Source organism: Pseudoliparis swirei, chromosome 11, assembly GCF_029220125.1.
Source record: "Pseudoliparis swirei isolate HS2019 ecotype Mariana Trench chromosome 11, NWPU_hadal_v1, whole genome shotgun sequence".
In the NCBI taxonomy this organism is placed as follows: Eukaryota; Metazoa; Chordata; class Actinopteri; order Perciformes; family Liparidae; genus Pseudoliparis; species Pseudoliparis swirei.
Genome location: NC_079398.1, coordinates 16,001,090 through 16,021,755, shown reverse-complemented (window position 1 = coordinate 16,021,755; position 20,666 = coordinate 16,001,090). Strand labels below are relative to the sequence as shown.

Genomic DNA, 20,666 nt, shown 5'->3' with positions numbered 1-20,666 from the left:
GTACAAGTACCTCTAATACACATCTAAATACTATGTTAGAGTATAAGTACTACTACTACACGGCTAAATACTATGTTAGAGTACAAGTACCTCTAATACACGTCTAAATACTATGTTAGAGTATAAGTACCTCTAATACACATCTACTAAAAAACATAAAACTCAAAGTCCTGCAACAGAAGCACACATAACAAGTATTACACGTGCACAACAGACGTGTTTAAAGGAGGCGGCTGTGGCTATTACCTGGAAGGGAAAACACCAAACCGGCAGCACCAATCAATAGATCAATAAACAGATTATTGATCACACGACAAGCACAAATATAACAGGATGTCGACGGGGAAACAAGGACATATTTAATATTTAATCAAAAACATTCAGTGCATTAAAATAAAAAATGTTCTTCTTCCTGAAGACGATGTTAGCATTGATCTCAGGGTGATCAATACCCGATCAGAAACTATCACATGATAACGAAGAGCGTGCTCATCAATGATGACGTCTCATCGACTCTCACTCGATCACTTCAATTGGATTTAATTTCCACCCCAAAAAATGGAGCGTTTGAACCCCGATGTGACTCTTGATCGGTACCCGATCGACTTATTGATCGCACTGGATGGAGCCTGAAGAGGTTTTGGATCCGGTGCTCATTAATAAATAAACAAGTTTGTTTTCATGAAAAACCCAAAAAATTCAGTCGAAAATTTTAGATGACTCTTCACATGAAGAAGATGGAGATCAAACTTATTAATTTCCAATCGGTTTACTCCTCGACCAGCGGAAACGAACATCTGATCGTTTCTTCTCTTGGATGAATTAAAAACACACTCCAGATTGTTCAAATAAAATCGTCTTTATTCGTTCCAGGATTCATTTGATCAACTTATTGATTATTGATTTTAGTCTCTGGGCTGAAAACTATAAATGAGACAAACGTTTTATTTATTTAATTTACTTTCTGGTTTTAATTTTCATGTTTTTTATTCTTCATTTTGGTATTTAATTTTTTATAAGTTCTCTATAAATATAGTTTATTGTAATAAAATAATTTCAAGCGATTGATCACAGAGCGTCATCAATGGGCTGCGAGGCACTTAAAAAAAAGCACTTTAAATCATTTGAACGCACCATTTGGCATCCCAGAATAAACAATTAAAGTGACGCTCAGTTCCGCTTCACTTCTTAATGAAAAACTTCCTGAAGACACTCCTCGACTTGCTGCTGCCGTCTTCTGGTAGCTGGGGGGTCGCGGTGGGGGGGTCCTGGGCGTCGGGCGGAGGAGGAGCAGGCTCTGAAGGGGGCGGAGTCTCAGTACCTGCAGCGAGCAGGAAGGAGATCACTAGGGATAGGTATGTTTTGTTCTTCTTTTCGATACCGGTCATAGATGCTCACCTGTTGTCGAACAACATGCTAACGTGCTAATGCGCTGCGTCGGCTCACCTGTTGCGGTCGGGACCCCCGAGGCGTCGGGGTAGCGGTGCTTGTTGTAGTACGTGTGGGGGGGTTTGGGAGGAGGCCCCCCCTCAGCGGACGACTGCCTCTCCAGGCTCTCGGCTCTGCCGGGGGAGGCCAAGTCGTCCGGAGCCTCGGCCAACTTCTCCAAACTCACGTTGACCGACGACGCTCTCCTAAAGAAACAAGCTAACGGTTTTAGCACCAGAGCTAACGTCTCCCAACTGACATCAAGAAACCACAATCAATACTTATATATACGTCTTTGTTGTCGACCTGTCAATCACCTGGTGGCCCCGCCCCTAAAGCGTCCCCTGCTTTATAATCTGTGTGACTCTAAATGACCATAAAGTACTAAATGATGACATCATGCTGTATAGAAGAAGACTTGAAACTAGAGACTGAGACATAAACTCATGTTTACAATGTTTACTGAGGGAATACATCGAGAGAGAAGTAGAGTCACTATATAGACTTATATACAACCAGAGGAGTCGCCCCCTGGTGGTCAGGAGAGAGAATGCAGCTTTAACACATGAAGCATAGACTTCTATACAACCAGAGGAGTCGCCCCCTGGCGGTTAGGAGAGAGAATGCAGCTTCAACACATGAAGCATAGACTTCTCTTTAAACACACAGATAAAAAGAATATTAATGAAAACTAAAACCTTTTTTATTCTTCCACAGCTGTGAAACAAACAAAACTCTCCCGCAGAACTCATTTCCTGAAGGTGCCTCTTAGTGGCTTCACCTCGTCTCCACAACCCAAAACCCACCTGACAGCTGAATGGCCGGCGGCTGCGTCCTGCCTGATTCCCGCTGAATCTAATTCACCGTGTCAAAGTATCTCATTGTAATCATAAGGAAAGGCCTGGCGGTTCGATTCTCCGGCCTCTCGCGCAGCCCGTCGACCCCACGGTGCACAGCGCGAGGCGTGACAGTCAAAATAAGCCGACGCAGTGTGAAGGGAAACCACTTCACTCTGAAACTCCATCAAAGTCTTTCAGTCCAGTTTGAGCCCAAAACCCCCAAAACATGAAATACATGAGTCACACAACGCTGTTGTGTCCGTGTTCAGTTCTTAAAAAATCTGTTAAATTAAAAGAAAATCAATCAAAGCAGAAATTAACTGACAGCCGGGACAAAATATTGATGAATGAGCCTGAAGACTCAGACACATCCGCCTCATTCTGAGGTTTAAAGCAGCTCCGAGACACACTGTCCATTTTAAAGACTTTTATTCACTTTTGGTCATAAATAATATAGAATAATATTTTGTTTCTGAGCAGAAGCGTGTAAACAATGTTGTTGTTCTTAATACCGCAAAATATTTCATGCACAGACTTCTTTATGAGAAGTGGACGCCTTCGAGATCGCCATCTTGTTTTTTTTGTTGAAAAACCGGAGAACAAACAGGAAGATGTGTGTGTATTTGTGTGTATGTATGTGTGTGTGTGTGTACATGTGTGTATTTGTATGTGTGTTTGTATATATATGTGTGTGTGTATATAAATGTGTGTGTGGGTGTGTATGTGTGTGTATGTATGTGTGTATATTCTAATTTTCTGAGACAGTCCTGTATATATATATATATATATATATACACAGGACTGTCTCAGAAAATTAGAATATTGTGATAAAGTTCTTTATTTTCTGTAATGCAATTAAAAAAACAAAAATGTCATGCATTCTGGATTCATTACAAATCAACTGAAATATTGCAAGCCTTTTATTCTTTTAATATTGCTGATTATGGCTTACAGCTTAAGAAAACTCTAAAATCCTATCTCATAAAATTTTAATATTTCCTCAGACCAAGTAAAAAAAGATTTATAACAGCTGAGTGTTTGTCAAGGCTCAGGAAACCCTTGCAGGTGTTTCGAGTTAATTAGACAATTCAAGTGATTTGTTTAATACCCTACTAGTATACTTTTTCATGATAGTCTAATATTTAGAGATAGGATATTTGAGTTTTCTTAAGCTGTAAGCCATAATCAGCAATAAATCAGAATAAAAGGCTTGCAATATTTCAGTTGATTTGTAATGAATCCAGAATGCATGACATTTTTGTTTTTTTAATTGCATTACAGAAAATAAAGAACTTCATCACAATATTCTAATTTTCTGAGACAGTCCTGTATATTAGGGCTGTCAGCGTTAACGCGTTAATCTATGCGATTAATTTGGCCGCGATTAACGCACTAAAATATTTTAACGCAATTAACGCAACTTTGTTTACTTCCGGTGTCGTTGAAGTTGTTGCACTCCTCTGAGTGTCAAGCCGCGGCAGTCCGCCTCCTTCCTCCCGTCTGCTCCTCGATATTCACAGAGAAGCAGAGGGCGACGTGTCGGTGCCGTGGGACGGAAGGTGCAGGTGACTTTAATTTTTGGTCCGCTCGATGCGCGCGCAGACACGCCGGCATGGAGCTCTGCGGCGCGCGGGACGGAGAGCCGAGAAGAGTGACCGACACGTCGAGACAGAATGACATGCTGCTGTAGAGACGACCAACAACAGACGTTTAGTTTAATAAAAGAACAAACACGTCTTTAAGGAAAGAACCTTACATTACTTCTGCTGTAATCTGGCGCGAGAGAGAACATTACAGGGGGGCGGGGCCTCACCCTGATAGAATGGTGGGGGAAACACTGGGATGTGTCATATGCAAAATACTTTAAAAGGTGAATATACATGTTTTTGTAAAATCGAGAAAATGCCCCCAGCCTCCAGAGGGTTAACATTACATATTTGAATGTCAGTCAGTTTCCCAAGGTCACTGGTTCTGCTGTTGTTCAGTGTTAAAGATGACAGGACCAATGGGGTCTCTAATACACCTTTTCTTACTAATCTGATGTTTCACTGAAGAAACAATTTATCATCCACAATATTAAATACCTCGCTGGCACTTTATAGGTAGGAGCCTCTTTGAAAACACAGCTCTGTGTGAAGTTTTGTCTTTAAAAAAAGAATACAATTAAACAAGTGTCTAAAATACACGCTGTCTGAAGGGATTACTCGTTCATTTAGAAGATTTAGTCTTTAGAAGAAAAAAAAACTTTTAATCACGATTAATGAATTCCAAAATGTGCGATTAATTCGTTAATTTTTTTTTATCGATTGACAGCCCTAATATATATATATGTGTGTGTGTGTGTGTGTGTATGTGTATGTGTATGTGTGTGTGTGTGTGTGTTCACCCCGAGTCGTCAGAGTCGCTGCTCGTTGGTTCTGAGCTGTTCTGGAGCTTCTTCACCCAGAGCTGCTGCAGCGCTCTGCTGGATGCTGAGAACAGGAACTGACTGCCGTCCTGCAGACTAACACACACACACACACACACAGGTTAACACACACACACACACAGGTCAACACACACACACACACACACTGTGCAGTCCTCACATGAGTTTGAAGGTGTTCTCCTTCCTCCTGTAGGAGGCGTTCTCTCTGCACACGGCTCCGCTCACACTGACAGGAGGCCACCTGGAGGCCTTCTGAGGAACAACACGTCATGGCTGAGAGCGATGACATCATCAAAAAAAAGGGGGTGGGTTCTGCCCACAAGTTAAGATTGAGGATCTCTGTGATGATGTCATTGGTACCTCCTTGGCAGCCTCCCGGTCTCTGAACAGGCTGAGCGTCTCTCCCTGAAGGACCGCGAACACCTCCTCCCAGTGCTCCAGGCCCTGCAGCCAATCACAGGAAAGCACACACCTGTTAGCCAATCACAGGACAGCACACACCTGTCAGCCAATCACAGGACAGCACACACCCATCAGCCAATCACAGGACAGCACACACCTGTCAGCCAATCACAGGAAAGCACACACCCATCAGCCAATCACAGGACAGCACACACCTGTCAGCCAATCCGCACACTGGACACGCAGGTCACGGCTTTCACGTTCATTCATTATCATTCAAATACGTCATCTATAGTGGGGCTTTTGAGGGTCAGCAGGTCCGTGGGTTGGCGGTGCAATCCCCGCCCTAGTCCATGTGCCCTTGAGCAAGACACTTAACCCTGAACTGGTCCCTGTAGCGGTGTCTACGGGGTATGAAACTAACATGTCAAGTGTCTTAAGAGTACCTTAAAAAGCGCTATATAAATTAAATGGATTATTATTATTATTATAAAAGACACCATTTAAATGATAAGGAAATGAAAGGTTGCATTTTAGGAAGTTTCAGAGCTCAAAGTCCTGATCACATGTTTCTACTGCATATTGGAGGATAACAATCGTAAAACATTATTCACTCTGTGATGGTTTATCATCTTATTAAACCAATCAAATTATACATATAGAATGTATATAATAATCTCTTATTTACCTTCCCAGAGGATTGTTTTCGTTGTTATTTACATTTATTATGATGATGCAAAACAAAAGTCTCACCTTGTTCCCTCCTGGTTTCAGTTTGATCTCCAGCGTCCCCTCCATCCTGATTGGCTGCTCGGAGACCACCTGACAACATCACAGAGAGAGATGACCAATGATATGAGAGAGAGAGATGGGAGAGATCGAGAGAGAGAGGGAGAGAGAGAGAGAGAGAGAAAGAGATCGAGCGAGAGAGAGCTAGAGAGGGAGAGAGAGAAGAGAGAGAGCGGGAGAAGAGAGAGAGAGAGAGAAAGAGAGCGAGAGAGAACGAGAGAGAAGAGAGAGAGCGAGAGAGAGAAGAGAGAGAGCGGGAGAAGAGAGAGCGAGAGAGACGAGAGGGAGAGAAGAGAGAGAGAGCGAGAAGAGTGAGCTAGAGAGGGAGAGAGAAGAGAGAGAGCGGGAGAAGAGAGAGAGAGCGAGAGAGAAGAGCGAGAGAGAGAGAGAGCGAGAGAGAGAAGAGAGAGAGCGAGAGAGTGATAGAGAGCATCAGAGCGAGAGAGGAGGGAGAGAGAGAGAGAGCGAGGGAGAGATCAAGCGAGAGAGCAAGAGAGAGCGAGCGAGAGAGCGAGCGAGAGCTTACCTCTCTGAGGAAGTCGTTTTCCGCCACCACATCGTCTAACTTCCTGGTTCCCGGAGGAGGAGGAGCCTGCGTCTCCTTGCATGCTGCAGGAGCGAGGTCAGCTGACTCCGCCTCCTCCTCCATGATTGGTGCAGCAGGCGGTGGAACCGGGTCGGCAGGCGGAGCCTCGTCCTGGAGCTTGGGCGTCGTTGCAGCCGGAGGAGATTCGGGGGGCGGAGAACGTAATTCTGTGACTGGAGGAGGAGGCGGCTCGGTGGGAGCAACGAGCTCTCTGATTGGCCGAGGCGAGTCAGGCGGCGCGGGGGAGGAGGAGGAGGTGCCGGGCTTTGGAGCTAGAGGAGGTCTGGATCGGGTTCGACGGTATTTCTCGGGAGGAAGGCGAGACGAAGGTTTGAGGGAAGGAGACAGGAGGAGGTGACGGAGGACGCTTGGGAGAGGAGGAAAAGTCAGGTGATGCTCTAAGGGGAGAGGAGGGGCTAGCAGGAGGAGCGGCGTCTTCCTCCTTCTCCCGTCTGTCCCCGCCGGTACTGAAGTGTCTCCTTGGGAGGAGGTGGAAGATCGGGCTGGTGGAAGTCGTGAGGCGGCTTTTTCCGTCTAGCGTGGAGGATCTGCTGCTGACCCGACGGATGACGTCTCGAGAGGAGGTGGAGGAGGCGGCCATCTTTGGATTCGCCGGTTTGCTCCTCATAGACGAAACTCTGGCCGGAGGTTTTCTGTCCTGAAGGTCGGAGCATCCGTCGAGTCTCTTCTCCCTCTGAAGAGGAGAAAACAAATAAAACGTCAAGAGCGACGAGAAAGAAGCGTTCGTCGTCATCTCCGGAGTCACATGACCAACCTGCGTCTTCTTCTTCTTTAGTGCCACGAAGCGGTCGCTCTGGGCCTGGATCATGGCCTCCAGGTCCTCCTGCCTCTTCAGGAGCTCCATCACATCCGACACGGAGTCCTGGAGGGAAGGAGAAGAGCTTGAAAAACACATGAAGCATAGACTTCTATACAACCAGAGGAGTCGCCCCCTGGTGGTCAGGAGAGATAATGCAGCTTTACCGCACTAACCCAACTTCCTGTTTCCTCCCGACCCTTTGACCCTTTGACCTCCTCACCCCGAAGTCCTCAGCCGTCAGCGAGTTCTCGTAGGAGCTCAGCCATCGCTCCGCCTGCTCCAGCTCCTTCTGCAGGAGGGAGATCTCCAGCTCCTCCTCGTACCGCTGCCTGGTCTCCTCCCAGACCTTCTCCACCAGCACCTCCAGCTCCTCCAGCTCCCGCACGCGCTCCTCCACCTGAGCAGGGCGAGAGAGACAGAGGTCAGAGAGGTCAGGTGAGAGAGGCGGTCCTCTGTGAAGGTGTGTTCCTCACCTCCGGGGACATGAAGGTTACCCGCTCCACCAGCCGCCTCCCTTCCTCTTTGGCGGCCTGTGATTTGGCGAGCTGGCGGTCCATCTGGACGCGGTGCTCCTCGTGTTTCTTGAGGAGCTGCTCCGGGTCGCCTCCCTCCACGCTGAGCGCCTCCCCATTAACCAGAGACAGCGTCTCCCTCAGCCAGGCCCTGAGGACACAAGACAGGGTTTAATCCAAAAAGAAATTTAAAAAGTTGGGAAAAAAGTTTCAATAGAAAAATTGTTTTAAAAGTTTAAAACAAAAACAAAATTTTAAAGTTAAAAACCCAAAAAGTTTTTTAAAGTTTAAACAAAAAAAGTTTTGTTAAAGTTCAAACAAATTTAAAACAAACATAACTGGAAAAGATGAGCACAACTTTATCATCTAAATATTCAAAGATATGAATCACAATCCAAGAAATGAGAGAAAGAGGGAAAAGTCAGATGCGACCGAAGGCGGTCGCATTTTTTCTCTCCCCCTCCCTTCCCATGACCTTCCCTTCCCTGCTTGGCTTCTCTCGTCATGTCTTGTCTGTCTCTATACTGGAGAGACTCTCTACGCATCGCTCTTCGAACTAAAAACCATGGACGTAATCAACTGGTCCTTAAACGCAATTGACACCATCTTCTCGACGAGAAGCTCGGGTTCGGGGGAACCTGCCTGTCCTGCTGGGACGAATGTTGCTGGATACACGATGGACGCGTGGGCGAAGTGGCGGGTCTTGTGCCTAGCACCACTCTCCGTGGAGGACGAGAAGACATCTACCTATTCGGAACTATGATTACAGGATTTCTGCTGTTTGGATTTGGCGCTGCCCTGGCTTATCGGAAAATTAAGGAAACGGTGACAGCTGTAAAAGCCCCCTAAGGCTGCCCGACATGATTGACGCGTTGGGTAGTTGTTGGCACTCAGACTGTGGCATTAAACCGCCAGAATGATAACATCGTGGAGAAGCTGACGGCTCTGCAAATGAAAGTGGATCGATTTGAAATCCTATTGGCAAACGGGAGGAAGATGGAGGAATAGTGGTTGCGCAAAATTGAAATGCAGCTACTGGAAGACCAAACAATCCCAATCTTATCTGCTTGGCTCCCTTACCACGACGGGCCTTGGCCAAGGCCGTTACTGGAACAACAACTCCCGAAGATCACTGAAGTGAGAATCTCTCTCATTCCTTCCCCTATCCACAGACACCTGTGGTTGTTTTCTCCCCAGGACCTTTCAAGGCTATCTCCATGGCAACGACCATCTTGCGGACTGAGAACTTTGTCTGTTGTGGCCTGGGGGAGGACGACATACCAGAACACGCACACGAACTTTCAATAATACTGATTTGCATTCACTACCCCCCTCCCCCCACCCCACGCCTTCGCCTGCTTTTTTCCCCAGTGTGACCGGACGGGGCTGTGGCTGGCGCTGCTGTGTTGGCGCCCGACCGGCTGGCTGCTTGTCGGTGCTGGTTACCTTCTGCCCCCAATGGATGGGCTTAGATCACCCAGTTGTTGGATTACCTCCCTCCCCTTCCTACTCGTTGCAAGTCATGTCTAAAATGTATGTGCTTATGTGCTAAGGTGTTTTTTTCCTGCTCCCACACTGTACCCCTCTCGGGGCATAGTCGGGGGGTTGGTGTTTTTTCTCGCCTTCTTCCCTCATGTTATGCTGTAATCTTTCATCCACCCTTTCTTGTAATTTCGATGCTTTTGTACCTGTACTCTGGCAAACGACAAATAAATATATCAATCAATCAATCAATCAATCAATCAAATGAGAATAAGAAATGTATAAATAAAGAGACATAGCGAGAGCATGGGGGGGGGGGGGGCATAGAGAGAGGGTGAGGGTGTCCTTCCTTCCCTCCTTGCCTGGATTCCTTTTCTACCTTCCTTTCCTTCCTTGCCTCCTTTTCTTCCCTCCTTGCCTCCCTTCCATCCTTTCCTTCCTTTCCTACCTACCTTCCTTCCTTCACTCCTTTCCTCCTCGCCATAGTGATCACTTCAAAGGGAAGACAGTTGCTAGAATTAACATGGAGTTAAAGCTAGGGAACTCCTATCAAACTATCTCAAAAAGTCAGATAACGGTCGCTCCATTTCCTTCGCCAATAGTTTTTGAGAGGAAGGATGACTTGATGAACAGAGTATGAATGGTGGGACTGTCGGGTAAGATATGTGTCTCTAGCGGCGATTTAGAAATCAGGTACGATTGTCTGTGAGAAATTGTTTTGGAGGGAAAGATGTGATGGTGCTCTATGGGGCAACATGTGGACTTGCTCCCTCGTTAAGGCTCCTCTAGAAAGATCTGGGAAACTGTTGGATTCCATAGTCACATGTCTACGACAAGCACAAGATTCCCTACTACTTTACCAGAAAATAATGCCTAAAGAGTAAGAATTGCAGCCGTAGTGACGATATACAAATCTTTTTTTTCTTGATTCTGAAGTAGCACTGCACTCTAGCAACGATGTCACAGCTCTTTGGCCCCCCACACACACTCATTGAAAACTGCAAGACGAGCTGAAAAACACACAAAACTAAAACGGGGACAGTTAAATAACTATAAGAGCTATAAAAAAAAGCTGAAATATAAAGTTATAGCTAACGATTTTCTCAACATTTTAAAGGTGAAATGGTGTCTGTCGCTAAACGTATGTCGACATTGTAAGCTTTTAAGGTTGAAAAAGTTTAAGCGGATTTGAAGCTTTGCTCCATAGGAAACCATTCATTATTTATTCCATAAAACCATTAATCATTTGATAATGTGGAAAGATAAAAAATATCTGAAAATATACAGTAAAAGTTGAAGGTTATGTCAACATTTTAAAAAATAAATGATTGAATTAGCTGAAAGTATGAATATCTTAAGAGCTTTTGAAGTTGAAGACTTTCTCCATTGTGATCCCATTCAAATTAATAACCATAACATTTTTATAATATGAACAGTTGAAGAGTTAGAAATATGAAAAGTCATATTAATCATGAACTGAAGGAGCTGAATATTTTAATATTTGAACAGTTTCTGTAGCTTAATATATGAAGGAGGAGAAAGAGTCCAAAATACATCCGGAAGAAATAGAAGAAGAAGAAGAAGTTTCTTAAAGATTTAAAAAGAACAATAGATGGACTGCTGAAGCATTCCAACTAATACGTTTAACCCTCCTGTTGCCTTAGGGTCATTTTGACCCGATTAAATATTTAACCCTCCCACCGCCTTAGGGTCATTTTGACCCGATTAAATGTTTCACCCTCCTGTTACCTTTATATTTACTAACATATTTTACCCTTTGGGTTAAATTTGACGCCAGCAATTAAAACCTCCAGAAAATTATTAGAATTAATATTGTTTTCCAAGTTTAAGTGTGAGGCACTTTATGTTTGTTTGTTGACTACCGAAAGAACACCGACATTAAACATTGAATTAACCCTAAGTTAATTGACCCTAAGGCAACACAAGGGTTAAGTAAAGTTTACAAAAATAATAGTTGGACTGCTGAAGCATTCCAACTAATACGTTTAAGTAAAGTTTACAAAAATAATAGTTGGACTGCTGAAGCATTCCAACTAATAACCAAAAGGAAAGAAAACAGAGACATCCAGAATGTAAAAAACATTTGACTCTAATATGTGAAAAAATAACTTTGAACCTGGCTTAATCCAAAATTCAGATTTATGTTCTGGAAGTATATTAAAATCAGTGTATATTTAATAAGGTAATGCCTCATTTGCATATTTAAAGATACATCATCCAGAAAACCTAATGAGCTGAGAAGTTTCTTGGTGATATCTGTCATGTATCTTTTTGTTTCGTGGGTTTCTGTTGGACCTACATGAGCTCGGTCCAGTGGGACCAGTACTTCTGCACGTCCTGGACCTGGTCCAGCCGGGCCCGGCGTTGGGAGGCCTTGTCCTGGATGCCGGTCCAGAACCCCTCCAGCTCCTCCAGCCTCCGGGTGACCGCCGCTCTCACCTGGGGCTGCCGCCGGCCCAGAGCCCGGCCCTCCTCCCGGCTCCTGGTGGTCTCCTCTGAGATCAGGACCAGATCCCTCTGGTGGAGACACAGGGAACTACAACGTTCACTCAACTCTTGAGATACTGCAGTATTTACACGTTCTGCTCCTTTATTCTTTTCTCACGGTATATTTCAGAAAGTGGATACATTGCTTTAAAGTTTACTTGAAAATTAAATAAAATACATTTTAATGTTCTATAATTTTTCTATATAAGTAGCAAGCAGATAAAGTATATTGTAAACTTTATATACTTACAAAAAAAACATTTATAAAGGGAAATATTTTACTAATTTATTTATTAATAACAAGAATAATAATTAGGGCTGTGAAACGATTAACATTTTTAATCAGGTTAATCACAGGTTTCTGTGGATTAATCATGATTAATCCCATATATACATTCAGGGTTTTTCCTGGGTCAAAATGGGTCTTCGGCGCACCGTCTGTTCGTTGAGTGAGTGATCAGCAGCTGGCCGCTCGGTCCATTCGCGCACCTCACAGTTGCGTATTGATCAGACAAGAAGACACGCTTATCAGCTCCAATGTTTCCCCTACTATTATAACAGGGGGAAATCTCCACACGTCACCCTGTAATTTTCGTCTACCCCCCCCCCCCCGTCAACAATTCTCGGCTCGCGCGACAGAGCGATGCGCGCGCCGGCATCGAAGCTCTGCGGCGACCGCGATCGACATATTGAGCACCCCTGCATTAAAACATTAAAGAGCCAAGAGTTTTTTTCAGCGTGAGAAATACGATGTGTGGATGGAGTGCGGGAGTTAAGACCGAAATGCGTGAGTCTCACGCTCAATGCGTGACACTTGAGAGCCCTGCATTGCTAACCAGTGCGCGCGCCAGCATCGGAGCTCTGCTGCGCGAGCCGAGAGAAGAATTGTTGATGGGGGGGTGCAAGTGACTTTTTTTCGTCCCGATGTGCACGCACACGCTGGCATCCGAGCTCTGCGGCGCGCGAGACGGAGATCGGAGTCGTGTTAACGCGACACGTAGAGACAGAATGACATGCTGCTGGTTAGAGACGACCAACAACAGACGTATTGGAAGCTCATTCTGCGCATGCGTAAAGTGCGTAAAAAAAAAAAAACTAGTTAAACCTGTAATTTAATTAACTAAGTTAACGCGTTATTTTTCACAGCACTAATAATAATATTTATTTGTAGAGACATTTTCTAAATCCACTAAAATAAACTAAAACTACAAAATATTTAATACAAATAGTTGGTGTATTAAAAGAAAAAGTATTTTAAAAAGATCTTGAGATAAATACATATATATATATATATACAGGACTGTCTCAGAAAATTAGAATATTGTGATGAAGTTCTTTATTTTCTGTAATGCAATTAAAAAAACAAAAATGTCATGCATTCTGGATTCATTACAAATCAACTGAAATATTGCAAGCCTTTTATTCTGATTTATTGCTGATTATGGCTTACAGCTTAAGAAAACTCAAATATCCTATCTCTAAATATTAGAATATCATGAAAAAGTATACTAGTAGGGTATTAAACAAATCACTTGAATTGTCTAATTAACTCGAAACACCTGCAAGGGTTTCCTGAGCCTTGACAAACACTCAGCTGTTATAAATCTTTTTTTTTACTTGGTCTGAGGAAATATTAAAATGTTATGAGATAGGATTTTAGAGTTTTCTTAAGCTGTAAGCCATAATCAGCAATATATAAAAAAATAAAAGGCTTGCAATATTTCAGTTGATTTGTAATGAATCCAGAATGCATGACATTTTTGTTTTTTTAATTGCATTACAGAAAATAAAGAACTTTATCACAATATTCTAATTTTCTGAGACAGTCCTGTATATGTGTGTGTGTGTAGTGTTTGGTACTTTGAATTCCCCCCCTTCAAAATAAAAGCCCTCAGCAGACATCCCCCACCTCCAGCGCCTCGTGTTGCCTCAACAGGATCTGGATGGAGTGCAGGTCCTGGTCCTGATCCGGGTCCTCAGAGTCCAGCACCGCCTCCTTCTCGGCCATCCAGCTTTTCAGTTCGTCCACGTCGTGATGAAACTGATGCACCTCCCTTGCCGCCTTCAGGTTCTGGAGAAAAAAGACCGTCACGAGAATGTTGGAAAGTAACACTGAGTTAGTTAAAGAGCTCATAATTCATCTCCAATATCAATTTTATATCCACGTGAAAACATCTGGATTCATCACCAAAATGTTACTGAAGTGCATGTGAACGCATCATGAGAACGTTATGATTGACCTTCAACCAATACTCGTTTTCACTGAGCAGAGCCTGAACGCATCACAATGCAATTGAAGTGAACCTCTGTTAGCGGTGCTGCTAACGTGACTTGCTCTCCTCCCGTTGGTCTCAACACCGATTGGTTGGTCCACCTGCGCACCTGTTCCCTGGTCCTGATGCTGCCGTGGAGCTCCTCCCACAGGCCGCCCAGGGCCTCGTCCCTCCGCCGGGCCTCGCGGTCCTGCTGCAGGCCTCCAACCAGCTGCTGCACCGAGGTCAGCCGGCTGCGACCCAGACCCGACACCTCCGACACCAGAACCTCCAGCTTCTTCTGGAGGACCTGCAGGAGGAGGAGGAGGAGCATGAGGGGCATGAGGAGGAGGTGGAGAATGAAGAAGAGGAGGAGGAGGTGAAGGATGAGGAGGAGGAGGAGGAGGAGGAAGAAGAAGAGCATGAGGAAGAAGAGCATGAAGAGGAATAACAGGAGCATGAGGATGAGGAAGAGGAGGGGTAAGAGGAGGAGGAAGAGGAGGATGAGCATGAGAAGCATGAGGAGGAGGAAGAGGAGCATGAGGAGGAGTATGAGAAGGAGGAAGAGGAGGATGAGCATGATGATAAGAAAGAGGAAGAGGAGGTAGTTTGAAGATGTCATCAAATCAAAGTTCATGAATCCTTGTCACCTCGACGTCCTCCAGGTCTTGTCCGCAGTCCTTGGACTCCGCCAGCGTCTTCTTGGAGGTCAGCCATGTTTGTAGTTCTTTGGCCTCCCTCTCGAACACGTAGAGGCGGCGCCGGTCTTCCAGGGCGGCGCGGCGGGCGGCGGAGAGCCGGAGGAGAGTCTCGAGGCGTTCAGGGACACCTGGGAGAGACTCGCTGACCAGGTGGCTGAGAAGGACACACAGAGAGAGATGCACCTTCTAGGACCATACAGGTGTGTAACCAGGTGTGTAACCAGATGACCAGGCCCTGTACCTGTGTGGGTGTCCCAGGTGCTGAAGCTCCGCCCCTCTCTCCTGCAGTCTCTCCACGCTCCTCCTCTGGTTCTCCAGCTCCACGTCCACAGCCTCCAGCCTCCTCAGCAGAGCCTCCGTCACCTCCTCACTGCGCCCGCAGTCCTGAGGCTGCAGAACGGCCCGCTGCTCCTCAGACCACAGCTGCAGCTCAGACACCTGCACACACACACACAAACACAACACACACACACACACACACGATACTTAGGGTATGATGTTGTTGGGTCCCAAACGTTGTGATATATTGTGATTAATTACATATTTTAAAGTTGTATCCAATAAAATGTTCCTTTCTTCTATTTCTCGTATCTATTTTCATGACCTCTTTACTTTCACTGAGTTAAAGTCTGTTGAAGACATTTCTATATGATGATCAGTGTTGATGACGTTCACCTCGGAGAGGAAGCTGTGGATGCCGAGCGCCTCCTGCAGGAGCTTCCCCTTCCTCTGCGCCTCCATCAGCACCTCCTCGTGGAGGCTCTTCAGCTCCTCCAGACGCTCCCGGATGTCGTGAGACGCAAAGTGACGACCTCTGACCTGTGTGTTTGTGGGGGGGGGGGGGGGGGTTAAGAGTGTGACTCATTGTTTCATTCAGAAGAGTTTAAATACCGGAGCGACGGCTCCTCACCAGGCTATGCCCCGCCTCCTGGACGGCCTGGACCAATGGGGCGCGGCTTGAGATCTCCTGCGTCACAGCCTGGAGAAGCAGGAGCAGGAAGTTGATCCTCATTATCGACTTCTTAAATCATAGTTCCACTTCCTGTGTTGTAATGTTTGGCCATTATTGCATCATACCTGGTGGCGGTGCAGCAGCTGCTGGGTGGCGCTCGGCGAGGAGCCGCAGTCCCCGGCGGCCATGACGGGCAGCCGGTCGCTCAGCCAGGCCAACTCCTCCTCCAGGTCCCTGGAGAACTGGAACAGGACCTGCCAGGCCTCCAGGGTTTCCCTCCGACTCTGCAGGGGCTCCGCCAGACCGTTGTACCTGACGCAAGACAGTTACTAGTTTAGAGGAAGTATACATATACAGATACAGTATATATATATATTGTGGCAGCTGTGGGGGTGGAGTCTCCAATTTGGCCTCGGCTGCTGGCTGATTGGCAATCAGTCAGCGGCCGACGCTGCTCTCATAAAAGGAGCAGTTGAGAGTGAAGGGTAGAGTGAGGAGAGGTGTCGTCGTGCGGTCTGCTGGAAAATAAAGTATGTTGTCAAATATCCCGGTATTGGCGTCGAATCTCTGGTGCTTTGGGGGGAAACCCACGGGTGACGGTCATGGAGTCGTTACATATATATTATTTTGTTGGTACTTTTTACTGAACTCCCCCCTCTACAGACCTGTTGATCGTGTGAGACACTCTGATCTGGATCTCCTCAGCCAGGAAGTTCCCCTGAGAGCTGAAGCTCTTTGCCGTTTCCACCAGACCCTGTGAGGTCATAAAACATTATATATATATAAATAAATCTATATAAATAAATATAAATATATATAAATAAAAATATAAATAACAATACATATAAATAAATATATCTAAATAAATATACATATATATATATAAATATGAATAAATAAATATATACATATATATAAATAAATATATATATATATAAATATATATATATATATATGAATAAATATAAATCTAAATATTTATATATCTATAAACTGATCTGTGGGGTAGTGGGCGGGCCGTACCTGTATCCGGTCCCGGTGCCCGTCCACCTCCTCCTCCAGGCCCTGCAGGGCCTTCAGCAGCCGGTTGGCGGCCGGCAGGTCGCTGCCACAGTCCTGATTGGTCAGCTCTGTCTCCACGGAGCCGACGCACTGCTCCATGTCGTCAAGGGAACGCTGGAACTGGAGCGCCTGAACACAACGCGCATGCGTGTGTGTGTGTCCTCAGGTGTGTGTGTGTGTGTCCTCAGGTGTGTGTGGTAAACGTGTGTGTGTGTGTGTGTATGGTAAACGTGTGTGTGGTAATCGTGTGTGTGTGTGGTAAACATGTGTGTGTGTGTGTGTGTGTGGTAAACCTGTGTCCGCAGGTGTGTGTGTGTGTGCTTGTATGTGTGTGTCCTCAGGTGCGTGTAGTAAATGTGCGTGCGTGTGTGTGTGTAGTAAATGTGTGTGTGTGTGGTAAATGTGCGTGGGTGTGTGTGTGTAGTAAGTGTGTGCAGTAAGTGTGTGTGTGTCCTCAGGTAGGTGTCTGTGTGTGTGTGTGTGTGTGTTTACCTGGTAGGCCTGCTGCAGTCTGGTCTTCTTCTCCTTACAGTTGTGGATCAGAGCCTCCCAGCTGTCCGTCAACTCCGTGACACGAAGTCTAACCTTCACTTCAGAGAGCAGCGGCTCCGCTTCCTACACACACACACACACACTTGATATTAGGGGCTGTCAGCGTTAATCTATGCGATTAATTTGGCCGCGATTAACGCACTAAGTTATGTTAACGCAATTTTGTTTATTTCTGGTGTGCGTTGACATTTTTTCACTCCTCTGAGTGTCAAACCGAGGCAGTGCGGTTTGACACTGTTTCCAGCCTCCAGAGAGTTAACACATTTGAATGTCAGTCAGTTTACCAAGGCCACTTGTTCTGCTGTTGTTCAATGTTAAAGATGACAGGACCAATGGGGTCTCAAGTACACCTTGTTTTACTAATCTGATGTTTCACTGAAGAAACAATTTATCATCCACGATATTAAATACCTCGCTGGCACTTTATAGGTAGGAGCCTCTTTGAAAACACAGCTTTGTGTGACGTTTTGTCTTTAAAAAAAAGAAGAAACTTTTTTTTTTTTATCGCGATTAATACATTTCAAAATGTGCGATTAATTAGTTAATTTTTTTTAACCGATTGACAGCCCTAATATACATATTTAAATGCTGTGACAGCCCTGACTCACCTGTGTGAGCACCTCCAGTCGGTAGCGGTTGGCGAGCAGCTCGACTTCGAAGCTCTGATGCTTCATCAGTTTGGCCTGAAGGTTGGTCGCCTCCCTCCAGCTCTCATCCAGAGCCACCGCACTGCGCTCAGACAGCCACACACACACCTGGGGACACACACACACATGAGGACACACACACATGAGGACATACACACACACACAAACATACACACCTGAGGACACACACACACGTGACACACACACACATACACACACACATGAGGACATACACACACACACACAAACATGAGGACACACACACACACGTGACACACACACACATCTGAGGACACACACACGTGACACACACACACATACACACACACACACACACACATTTACCACACCTGAGGACACACACATGAGGACACACACACACACACACACGTTTACCACACACACCTGAGGACACACACACGTTTACCACACAGTAGACTATATTCCAGTAGAGTCCAGTAGACTAGAGTCCAGTAGAGTCTACTAGAGTCCAGTAGACTAGAGTCCAGGAGAGTCCAGTAGAGCCCTGTAGAGCCCTGTAGAGTCCAGTACCTGGTAGCTGCTGGACAAGAACTGCTGCAGCTTCAGGGATCCATCCAGAGCTTTGTGACGAGATTTACTCTGTTGCTGCAGACGAGTCCTCCTACAGACAGACAGGTGAGACAGGCAGGTGAGACAGCAGGTGAGACAGAAAGACAAGTGAGACACACAGGTGCTGAGAGAGACGTGATGATGTCATCGTCACCTGGCGGCCAGCCCCCTGCTCTTCACTCCGATGCTGTCGCAGTCGTAATGGTTCTGCTGCTTCATCTTTAGGGCCAGATCCTCCACCTGGGCCACCTGGGCCACCTGGGCCTCCAGAGCCTCCTCAAACTGGACCTGCTTCCTCTGGAGGGCCTCCACCTCCGTCACCGAGCTCTGGAGGAGGAGGAGGAGGAGGAGGAGGAGGATCAATTGATCAATTAATGAAATCCATGTCTCTGGTCCAGGTCTCATGTGGTCCTTACCCCCAGGTCCTGGTTGGAGAGGAAAGCCTCCTTGTTGGTGAACCAGGTCTCACACTGGTCTACGGAGACCAGGAAGACCTGCAGAAAATACATGGGATGTAAAATACATTCATATAACATAAAATACATTAAATATAATATAAAATACATTAATATAATATAAAATACATTAAATATAATATTAGATACATTAATATAATATTAAATACATCAAAATATATTATTAAATATATAAAAATATAATATACAGTAAAATACATAACAACATAATGTTAAATATTTACAATACAATATGAAAAACATAAAATATAATTTAAATTATAATGTGAAATACATAACAATATGATATAAAATGCATACAAATATTATATAAAATACATAAAAACATAATTTAAATTATAATGAGAAATACATACAAATATAATGTAAAATACATCAAATATAATATACATCAAATATAATACATACAAATATAATATATAATACATAATACTTTTTCCACACTGTATTCTACTGTGATGTAATTTATTAAATTATTATTCTGTATTTCAAATATTTAGGAGCCATTTCTATATATATCGTTTGGTATTTTAATGATTTAACTATAAATGTCAGATAAAAGTGGTGTAGAAGTAGAAGGTAAAGTACATCAAATTTAAAAGTACATATCTCAGAGATATGTATGTATTGAGCCAACTATTGAAAGTATAGCAATATTTATATATTTACAGTATGACGATCTCACGAAAGCTTTCTTACCGCTGCTCCTTTACAATAAAAGCATACGCTGACTCTTATTCTGAAGTCGTCAGATTTGAATGAGGTCTTCTCCTTACCTGCAGGGTCCGGGCCTGCTCCAGCCTGGTGATGCGGTGCTGCCAGGCCCGGTCCAGTTCGGACTTGGCATCCTCCAGCTGGTTCAGGGCCTTCTGGATCTCCGCCTTGGACCCAGGACCGGACCGGACCAGATCGGACCGGATCAGACCCAGACCGAAGTCCCGCACGGAGGCGATGCGCTCGGCGCGGGCGTCGATCTCCGTCTGGGAGACGGTGACATTTGAGTTACTAAGCGACCCGGAAGTCGTAGAACAAGTACACAACAGTACTACACTCATACAGAACACACACACATTACCACACACACAGTACCACACACACAGCACCACACACACACACACCTTCCAGTCCTGGTGCTCCCTGATGAGCCGGTCTGCTTCGGTCCTGGTCTTGGGGAGTCCCTTCTCCGCCATGGCTCCGCTCTGCTGGAGGCTCCAGTCCAGCAGGAGGCGCTGGTTGGCTTTGAACAGCTGCAGCTGGAGCGCCTCCTGCAGTTTCTCCTTCCTGGACAGACAGCGGGTGATGAGTACAGGGTCGAACGCACAATGTGGGATTTTAATTAGGGATGCACCGATCTGATCAAATCGGCCGATCAGATGACGTCACATCTGCGAGAACTATCAGACATTTCAATCGCCGAGCACCGTAACGGAGACGATGCGCCCGGCGAGGGCCGCAGAGTGAGAGGTCCACGAGGGGATCCTCACCACCGAGCGGCGTCCCCGTCCCCCGAGTTGAATCACTGGGTCGACTCAGCCGACACTCACATGTCTGAGCCCCTATAGACTGATGCTCACGGTAAACACATTCCATCGGGAGTGAGAGGGTTTTGATAAAGTTAGCGGAAGGATTTAAGTGACAA

General features: G+C 45.4%; 2 protein-coding genes across 2 annotated transcripts in view; both read right to left on the bottom strand.

The window, feature by feature from the left end:
- Positions 1-358: 358 nt before the first annotated feature.
- LOC130201368 (methyl-CpG-binding protein 2-like) lies at positions 359-6,692 on the bottom strand. Its single transcript, XM_056426344.1, has 7 exons — positions 6,413-6,692; positions 5,851-5,919; positions 5,056-5,139; positions 4,856-4,947; positions 4,654-4,770; positions 1,447-1,634; positions 359-1,321 (listed from the first exon to the last, which is right to left on the bottom strand). The coding sequence occupies exons 1-7, from the start codon at positions 6,533-6,535 to the stop codon at positions 1,182-1,184; spliced, it is 813 nt and encodes a 270-aa protein (XP_056282319.1). The 5' UTR covers positions 6,536-6,692; the 3' UTR covers positions 359-1,181.
- sptbn5 (spectrin, beta, non-erythrocytic 5) overlaps positions 6,692-20,666 on the bottom strand; it is a 49,756-nt gene continuing 35,781 nt past the window's right edge. Inside the window, exons 52-72 of the mRNA XM_056426772.1 lie at positions 20,146-20,308; positions 19,804-20,007; positions 18,968-19,045; positions 18,706-18,878; positions 18,513-18,603; positions 17,922-18,068; positions 17,254-17,376; positions 16,723-16,890; positions 16,365-16,453; positions 15,825-16,011; positions 15,658-15,726; positions 15,423-15,566; positions 14,989-15,185; positions 14,697-14,901; positions 14,177-14,356; positions 13,704-13,865; positions 11,607-11,824; positions 7,766-7,955; positions 7,513-7,689; positions 7,248-7,355; positions 6,692-7,166 (exon numbers count right to left, since the gene is read on the bottom strand). Coding sequence (XP_056282747.1) covers positions 6,702-7,166; positions 7,248-7,355; positions 7,513-7,689; positions 7,766-7,955; positions 11,607-11,824; positions 13,704-13,865; positions 14,177-14,356; positions 14,697-14,901; positions 14,989-15,185; positions 15,423-15,566; positions 15,658-15,726; positions 15,825-16,011; positions 16,365-16,453; positions 16,723-16,890; positions 17,254-17,376; positions 17,922-18,068; positions 18,513-18,603; positions 18,706-18,878; positions 18,968-19,045; positions 19,804-20,007; positions 20,146-20,308 — 3,538 coding nt within the window. The 3' untranslated portion in view covers positions 6,692-6,701. The remainder of the gene's footprint in view (positions 7,167-7,247; positions 7,356-7,512; positions 7,690-7,765; positions 7,956-11,606; positions 11,825-13,703; positions 13,866-14,176; positions 14,357-14,696; positions 14,902-14,988; positions 15,186-15,422; positions 15,567-15,657; positions 15,727-15,824; positions 16,012-16,364; positions 16,454-16,722; positions 16,891-17,253; positions 17,377-17,921; positions 18,069-18,512; positions 18,604-18,705; positions 18,879-18,967; positions 19,046-19,803; positions 20,008-20,145; positions 20,309-20,666) is intronic.

Coding starts and splice junctions, on each gene's coding strand:
- LOC130201368 (XM_056426344.1), bottom strand. CDS start 6,535: ATGGAGGAGGAGGCGGAGTCAGCTGACCTCGCTCCTGCAGCATGCAAG. Junction 5,920..6,412: donor AAAACGACTTCCTCAGAGAG/GTAAGCTCTCGC, acceptor TGATGTTGTCAG/GTGGTCTCCGAGCAGCCAAT. Junction 1,322..1,446: donor GGGGGTCCCGACCGCAACAG/GTGAGCCGACGC, acceptor TGCTCGCTGCAG/GTACTGAGACTCCGCCCCCT.